The sequence below is a fragment of the Lissotriton helveticus genome, chromosome 9 (assembly GCF_964261635.1).
Source record: "Lissotriton helveticus chromosome 9, aLisHel1.1, whole genome shotgun sequence".
Taxonomy (NCBI): domain Eukaryota; kingdom Metazoa; phylum Chordata; class Amphibia; order Caudata; family Salamandridae; genus Lissotriton; species Lissotriton helveticus.
The window spans coordinates 45,445,332-45,454,287 of NC_136070.1; the positions used below are offsets into that span (position 1 = coordinate 45,445,332).

The window sequence follows — 8,956 nt, forward strand, 5'->3', positions numbered from 1 at the left end:
GAGAAACGATAGACGAGCCTTCTGGTGACGTCATCGATATCTCAGTTAAGTATAAGTGGAGCGTCTCCCAGTCCTTAGTTGGTTCTTAGTTTGGTATCCCTTTGGGATCTTTGATTTGGAACTTGCAAGTACCAAAGCAGAAGGACTCGTGTATTCACGAGAATATCGTATTCGATAATCCTTTGAAGTTTAAAGCTAGACTAGTGAGCGAAGATGCCTGGTCTTAGCAGACTTGGAAATTTGTTTTGTCTTGGTTGTAATAGGGATTCCCGTTTGGAGGACTCGTGTCCGGTTCCTCCGATTGGAACTCCGACTTATGAATTGTATGTGAAACATGGAGTAGGCCCCATCACATATAATGAAGTGTGGATCCGCTACACCAGAAAAGATGGTGTTTTAAAATGGCCCCAATATAGTAGCTTTGACACGGAAATCCTAGATAATCTAGAAGTTAAACTTTTTAAGAAGAAAGCCCGGCCGGCGATGTTTGACTCTTTCCGCCTATGGCGTAAAGAAGCCAAGCAGAAAGAAATTAAATTAGAGAAGAAAAATAAAAGAGAAAGGGGTATTTCAGTAATGCAAGCTGCTATGCAGTTTAAAGATAACGAAGAAGAACAGATGAGTGAGCAGTTGCACAGGCAACGTAAAATGGTACACGATAAATGTTATCCATTTTTACCGCCTCTTCAGCAAGATGCAGCAAAAGACCTTGAAAAAGATCCGCTAATGTCGCATTTGTTAAGTTCGCCACCCCCTTATGCACAGAATGCTACGGCACCTCCGCAACCTTTAGCTGCGCAACCTTTGGTTGTATTGCCTCCTGCTCCTCCACAACCACCAGCTGCTCTTCAGTTGGCCCCTACTCTTCCGGTGCAGCCTCCTCAAGGGCCACCGGCTTTGACATCTGCTCTGCCTTTACTTCCTACAACTTTGACTACTATATCGACTCCCACTCCTGGTATTCCTCCTGACACTGCCTCTGCGTCTGCCTTGCCTCACCCTGCTTTTCCGCCTGTCCTTTCATCGACTTCTCCCTCTGTTCGCCAGAGAATGACTAGCACTGTTGCTAGTCTTCTATATCCTCTCGTTGGAGCAACAAGTGTAACTCCTGACACAGAGCGTAAGCAGTTGCGTAGCCAACTGCCTGATTCGAGGGAGAAGGAAACATTGAATTATTTGGCACATAAATGGGTTACCGACACGACGAGGTACGGGCTAGAGTCTGTCATGGATGTCTTCCATCAGTGGGAAGAACCGAAGCAGAGATACGTTTTTGACAAAATGTGTACTTTCCTTTGTGAGGATAGAGAGGAAAATGATTTGGAGCCCAATCCGCCTGAGTTGTGTCGTGTACGGTTCGAATTTGGAAAAGGCGCAATTGTTGGTTCAGATGTTAAGAAAGCAGTTGCGACATTGTTGTCGCTTAGGACTGAAGGTGTTTCTAGGTCGTTGTTTGAGTCTGATTCTTCTGTTAAAAAGAAGGGAAGACAATATCCCATGAGAGAAGTTCCTCCAGTATGGAAGGAAGAAGTAGCGGCTGGTCCTGGTAATGTTCCACCAGCTATACCAGCACATTTTCAGCGTGTGTGGGTACATGTTCCATGGAAGCGAGCTGAAGTCTTGGCCCTTAAACAGACATTGCCTGATCCCCGTAAGAATCCTGCAGGGTATTACAAGGAATTGTCACAGACTGCAGGTTCATGCATCATGAATTTAGCTGACATAGACATGTTGTTTGGGAATGTTGTTCCACAGCCTTTATGGGGAAAAATTCGTCATGCAGATCATGATCAGGAGTTAGGTGACTCATGGGCTAATATTACTGCTGCAGATGCCCGACAAGTTGGTGGTGCTAAACCAGAGCCTTTAGTAGCAGATCTCCCTGGTAGGATCATTAATTAGATGAAAACTTTAATGCCCGCGATGCGTGTGAATTGGGATAAGCTGTCTGCGTGTAAGCAGAAGAAAGATGAAACGGTGTCAGATTTCTTCACCAGGTTTGAAGAAACGTTTGTCGACCACAGTGGTCAAGATATGAGTACAGAAGGTGGACAACGGTTGTTCGTTGATAAATTTGTGCATAATTTGTTACCCGAGTTGTGTAAGAAGTTAAAAGATTCAGAGAGTTCATGGGCCGTTTCCTCTTCAGCGCAGATATTGGCTACTGCACAGTACTACGAAAATAGAGACAAAGATGAGAAAGATAGAGCAGAGAAGAAAACTAAAGAGTTAAAAACGAAGGTTCTGTTACAGCAAGCGTATCCGCAACGTAGTGGTCAAAATCGTGGTGGTCAGAGTAACTATCAGCAGCCTCAGCAGTTTCAGAGAGACACGCAAAAAGACGAATATCCCCAACAACGTTTTCCTGTAGGCCCTAATCAGTGTGCATATTGTAAAGAGGAGGGTCATTTTAAAAGTAGTTGTCCTGCTTTATTACAGCACATGAATGGTGTTTCCAGTGCAAGAGGTCGAGGTATTTCACAAGCACCTAGAGGTAGAGGACGTGGAAATTTCCCCCAGAAAGCGCGTTCCTCTCCGCCTCAGAATTCAATGAATAGTTTTGATCAACAGAATAATGTGTCTGGTAGGACAGCTCAGTACTATGCTGATGATTACTATGCAGAGGATGACCATATGGCAGGTAATGATTGCTAGGACAGCCGTAGACAAAGAGAGGGAGTTATTTCAGTTCCAGTAGATCAGAGTGGACCTTATGTTGAGGTGATTACATCAGGTGTGTCAGAGCCTTTTCTGTTGGATACTGGTGCTACAAAGAGTTCTATTATGCACTCTAAACTCCCTGGCGCACCTTTGTCTGGCGAAACGAATGTATCAGTAGGTTTTTCTGGCGCCCCAGTTAGAAATCCGATTTCTGACCCTTTGTCCCTTTCTGTTGGACCTTGTGAATTCGAAGCACCCCTTATTCTGACAACAGGTTGTGGTGAAAACTTGTTAGGATTGGACTTGTTGAAAAGATTGTATGAGACGTTATATTGTTCTCCTTCAGGAGTACAACTTACACTGGGTAAGAAAGTGATTTCTCAAATGTATTTGTCAAAGGACAAACTTCCAACAGAATTGTCATCTCTCCCTAATATTCTTTGGGCTACTGGTCCTAATGATGTAGGTCTTTTGGAAATACCGCCATATGTTGTAACATTGAAAGCCAATGTTAAGATGCCACGAATTCCCCAATACAAAATCTCTAGCCACCTGTTTATAGATTTGTTATTGATCTTAGAGAGGTGAATAAAATAGTTGTGCCACAATTTCCAGTTGTACCTGACATTACTGCCCTATTGACTATGATTCCAGCTTCTGCCACCTGGTTCTTGGTGATTGACTTGAAGAATGCTTTCTTCAGCATCCCGATTGCAGAGGAGAGTAGGGATATTTTCGGCTTCAGTTTAGGAGGTCGAAGCTTCCGCTTTAAACGCGCTCCACAGGGCTACTGTGAAAGTCCATTGATATATAGTCAGGCTCTAAAAACACAGCTTGATACGATTGTTTTACCTGATGGCGCTACCCTCATTCAGTATGTTGATGATTTGCTTGTTGCTGCAGATACAGAGGAAATCTGTAAAGAAGCCAGGTTGTCATTGTTGCGTCATTTGTGTGATTTGCATCACAAAGTGTCTCTTTCAAAATTGCAATATTGTCGACAAGAAGTGACCTACTTAGGTCATCTCTTATCGAAGGAGGGAAGGAAACTGACCCCAGGAAGAATTCAGGCAATAGCAAAATTGAGTGTGCCAAGAACACAGAGAGAAGTGCGTGCTTTCTTGGGCATTACATCATATTGCAGGCAATGGATACCAAATTTTTCCTTGCTGGCCAAACCTTTGGTGGCATTAACTTGTAAAGATACACCGAATCCCATCCCATGGTCTGAAGAGTGTCAGAAAAGTTTTTCTGAATTGCGCAGTGCATTATGTTCGGCTCCTGTGTTGGGTACCCCCGACTACAAAAAGCCCTTTACATTGTATGTCCATGAGAAAGAAGGTTGTGCATTGTCGGTGTTGACACAGTTGTTTGGAGACAAGCAGCGTCCATGCGCGTATTTTTCGTCGACTTTGGATCCGGTAGCTAAAGCATTTCCGAGTTGTTTAAGAGCAACAGCAGCAGCAGCTGTTTCTATTCGACAGTCTGCTGGTTTAGTGATGAATATCACGTTAATTGTGATGGTTCCACATGCAGTGGACACGTTGTTAAACAGAACCAAGACACAGCACTTAACTAGTGCTCGATTGTCAGGTTACGAGTTGACATTGTTAGCGAGTCATGTGCACATAAAAAGATGCAACACTCTCAACCCAGCTACATTGTTGCCGATTGTAGAGGAATTAGATGATTCAGAACAGCATGATTGTTTTCTTAGAACAGAAGAAGAAACGAAAGGGAGAATAGACCTCTAGGATACTCCCCTTGCAAAGTGTGATGGTACCTTATGGGTGGATGGTTCATGCTTCAAGCTTCCGAATGGTGATACGACTGCAGCATATGCTGTCACGACTTTACATACAATTGTTGAAGCTGCACGTATCCCACATAATTCAGCTCAAGCAGCAGAATTGATTGCACTTACGAGAGCATGTGTGTTGTCTAAAGGAATGAAAGTGACTATCTATACCGATAGCCAGTATGCATTTGGTGTGGCTCACAGTTTTGGACGATTGTGGAAAGAACGTGGGTTCCTGACTTCGCATGGAGCTAAGATTCAGCATGGTCAGTTGGTGAATGAGCTTCTTGAGTCACTGACTTTGCCGTTGCAAGTTGCGATTGTGAAATGTAGTGCACACAAGAAGGTGACTGATGATGTTGGTCGTGGAAATGCATTTGCTGACGAAATCGCAAAAGAAACAGCAAGGAATGTGATGAGTCGAATGTATGTTGCAGGCCCTGCAAGATGGGTTGGTGATGTTGGAATGTGTGAAGACACGATAGAGAGTGTGAAATCTATTCAAGCTGAAGCTACAGAGAAAGAGTTGAGTGTGTGGAGAGAAAGTAGGGGTAAATTGGATGCCAATGGTTGTTGGATTGGATTGTCAGAGCATCAGAGATGGTTGTTACCCGATGCGTATGTACTTGCAGTGGTTACAATGGCTCATGGAATGGCTCACATCAGTGTGAAAGGGATTTGCAAGTTGTTGGCTCCAGTATGGCAAAATGCTGGAATTCCCAAGAGTGTAGAAAACGTGGTCAAGAATTGCATGGTGTGTCTAAAATACAATCCTGGTAGGGGAACTCCAACTCCAGCTGGTCATTTTGCACCTCCTACGTATCCGTTCGAGGTTTTGGAGCTAGATTTCATCCACATGGAGAGGTGCAACAATTTAAAATACGTACTCGTTGTTGTTTGTGCCTTTTCAAGATGGGTGGAAGCCTACCCCCTAAAAGACAATACTGCCCTATCCACAGCTAAAGCCCTTGTGAAAGAGTTCTTCCCCAGGTTTGGAATGCCGAGAATGGTCTGGAGTGACAATGGGAGTGAATTTGTGGGTCGAGTGATGAAGAAAGTATGTGAAGGGCTAGGCATTCACCAGAAATTTCACGCTGCAAATCCCCCCCAATCAGCTGGACTAGTAGAATGTTAGAATGGCACTTTAAAACTTAAATTGGCCAAAATTCAAGCGAGCTCTGGTCTTAAATGGCCTGACGCTCTACCTTTAGCACTCCTATCAACCAGAATGACTGTGCATTCGCAAGAGGGACTATCAGCCTGATTCATGTACATGCCGTTTTGCGTGTCCCTAATAGCGAATCATAGCGATTCGCTATTGAGGACACGCAAAACGGCATTCATGTAGGAATTGCTACTTAAATAGCGATTCCTACATGTTCTTTATTTGCGAGTAGCAATTTGCTACTCGCAAATACTCCCCATTCATTCCTATGGGCCAAGAGGCCCATAGGAATGAATAGGGATTTGCGAGTAGCAAATTGCTACTCGCAACTAAGATAGCGATTTTAAGGGTGCCAGGGGTGTCCAAAGGACGCCCTGTAGCACCCCTAAAATGCACTTTTGGACAGGTGTTGCGCACACACATGTCCAAAGGACATGTGTGTGTGCTACATGCAACTTTGAAAAATGCTTTTAAAAGCATTTTTCTGAGTTTTTGCTATTTACCGACAGGTCTGACCTGTCGGTAAATAGCGGCCCCAAAAGTCCAAAATCGCTATTTTGTTTTGTGTCATGAATAGCATTTGAGGAATCTCTATTAGAGATTCCTTAAATGCCATTCCACGCAAATATGCGAATTCTTACATAGCGATTTTTGCATTTGGTATCATGAATACCAAATGCAAAAATCGCACTCGCAAAGGGCCAGATTCTCAGAATCTGGCCCTTTGCGAGTGCAATTTACCTACATGAATCAGGCTGTTAGTCCTTATGAGATCGTTTTTGGCTGCCCGGCCAACATATGGGGAGTGCCAAGGCCCACCAAATTCAGTGAAATTGAACACCTTGTTTTGCTTGACTACTTGTACGAATTGACGGCTAAATTGCGTGTTTTACATCAACAGGTGCATGATACACTGCCTCAAGTCTCTGAAGCTCCAGGACATCAGATCGATCCTGGATCCTGGGTTCTGGTGAAGAACTTTCAGCGAACAAAGAACGACCAGCCCAGGTGGACTGGCCCACACCTCGTCCTTCTTTCAACGAGATCAGCTGTTCGTGTAGAAGGGACGAAGCACTGGATCCACGGCGTACAATGCAAGAGGGTGCCTTTACCTCTGCCGTACGACCGGCGGGTCCAGGAGGGTGTCGCCGACTCAGAGACTGAAACTGTGCCTCGTTTTTCGCTTTTCATTGATGCACGTATAAAAGGAACACTTACTGAGAAAGAAAGTGACAATATTTTGCAACCAGCTGTATCACCGTCAATTCGATTGGACACTACAGAACCTGAACTCCTTTTCCAAGATCAAACAGTACCTGGGAGAAAACGTTATAATTTGAGGCCGAGACCTATGGACAAATAAACAAAATTTTCCTTTTTCGCTATTTTTGAAAGCGCAGCTCTCCCATCTGAGAAACTTGCTTATTTTTTTTGTTTTTCGAACCGCCATCCGGGTTCCGCTGCTAGGGTCGCGATTGCCCAAAGTCTTTGGGGTGCAGCTGACGACGTTAGGTCGACAGTTCTGGTTGGTCTAAGGGAGTTGCCCCAGACTGACAGAAGCATTCCTTAGCAGAAACAACCTACCATCGCGAGCAGCACTTTAGAGAGGATGGAGTTTTTCGAGATGGAGAGATCTGCCAAAACTGTGAACTTTAAAGCTAGAATATGTGAAATGATGACTAAAAAACGTTTTCTGATAGTATGCATTTTTGTTCTATTAAGTGTAATGTCGTTTTTTATTGGATACGTTTTATTCTCTTATCGAGTAACATTTGCACCCACTACACCGTCCATACCTCCTACTTCTACTGTTTCCCCACACTCTTTTCAACCCCTTCCTGAACACGAATCCGCTAGGAGATTAGAGTTTATTAATAACTCCTTTGTTCAGCTTTTGCACCAACACCAACTAGTAATGAACACGACTAACTGTTGGGTGTGTGGTCTTATGCCTCACACAACGGATAAAGGTATCCCTTATCTGGTCCTGCCTTTCAGCCACAATGGTTCTGTGTGGGCATACAGAACAATGTTCATCTATGCACATGAAGTCTACCCCCTACGTTCTGTGGAAGACAATCCTAAGATTAGTGCTCTAGTTAAGGGTATAGTAGACATGATTAAGGAAGATATTTCCTACGAAACTATCCCTAGAGATGAGACACTAGTATACATAGGATGGAACGTGACTGGATATGGAGCTACTCTGAGTGAGAAACAGCAAGCTAAGAGATCTTCCCCGATTTGGATTGTACCCCATCAGGGTCACCTGTGTCTGCAAGGTACTGGCAAGAATCCCAGAGCTCAGCTAGGGAAAAGCATCTGTACTGAAACATATGTTTTTGCATCTCAGACTTCCCCTTCGTTTTTAGCAGCTAAGGGTACATTTTTCATCTGCCATGATAGAGCCTATACATGGTTGCCCCCTGACTTTTCGGGCACATGTTTTGTTTCGTTCCTGCTGCCTCCCACCTACACAGCTGCGGCAGATTACCACAAGACAAGGATAGTTAGAGGTGTCTTCAGCGAGGAAGACACTGCAGGACAAGAATTTGGGGACTTTGTAAAGGGTTTTCTGCCGTTCTGTGGACCCATGGTTAACAGCAGGAACATAAGGCAATTGACAAGGGTGGTTGAATCCACTGTGGTTGAAACTGCCGGTGCCCTTAGTAACTTGACTGCTGAGCTCCAGTCGGATCGTCTCATGACCCTTCAGAACAGGGTCGCATTAGATGTCATACTTGCAGACCGAGGTGGGGTATGTAAATTGATCCAATCGAGTTGCTGTGTTTTCATTCCAGATAACGCTCCAACAGTGTACCAGGCCATCTCCAAACTGCATAAGATTTCCGAATCTATTCATGTGGATAAAGGAGATTGGTCGTTAATAGGATGGTTCTGGGAACTGATATCCGCCTGGGGGTGGAAAATTCTGATGGTCATTGGGATGGTCTTAGCCATTCTTTTCCTGTTCTGTCTGTGCGTGCAGTGTGCTCCTGCAATATGTGGCCTCTGTGCTACATCATGTGTAAGGAAACCTGTATCAAGAGACGAGCTAAGTACTAGGATGATGTTGCAGCAACATCTCAATGACTTTAGGAATATAGACCTGGACTCAGATTAGCATGAGGATAGGTTAATTGCCTATGTAAGGGCAAAAGGAGGGTTTGTAGTTCTGAAAATTCTGGACCCGTGCAATAAACTGTGTCGTAGTATGACGATTTTGGTATCAAAAGACCGAAAATGGCTAGTACACTATGTACAAGCATTTTCATCATATTCCAGTAACGATTTCACCTCAAAATCGTCATTTTCGTCCTGAACCCTTGGCT

At 44.2% G+C, this 8,956-nt stretch overlaps 1 protein-coding gene across 1 annotated transcript; it reads left to right on the forward strand.

Annotated features, from left to right (window-relative positions):
• The first annotated feature begins 7,299 nt into the window (after positions 1–7,299).
• Positions 7,300–8,748, forward strand: LOC144782586 (endogenous retrovirus group PABLB member 1 Env polyprotein-like). The gene has a single exon (XM_078661957.1). The coding sequence runs from the start codon at positions 7,300–7,302 to the stop codon at positions 8,746–8,748; it is 1,449 nt and encodes a 482-aa protein (XP_078518083.1).
• The last annotated feature ends 208 nt before the right edge of the window (positions 8,749–8,956 follow it).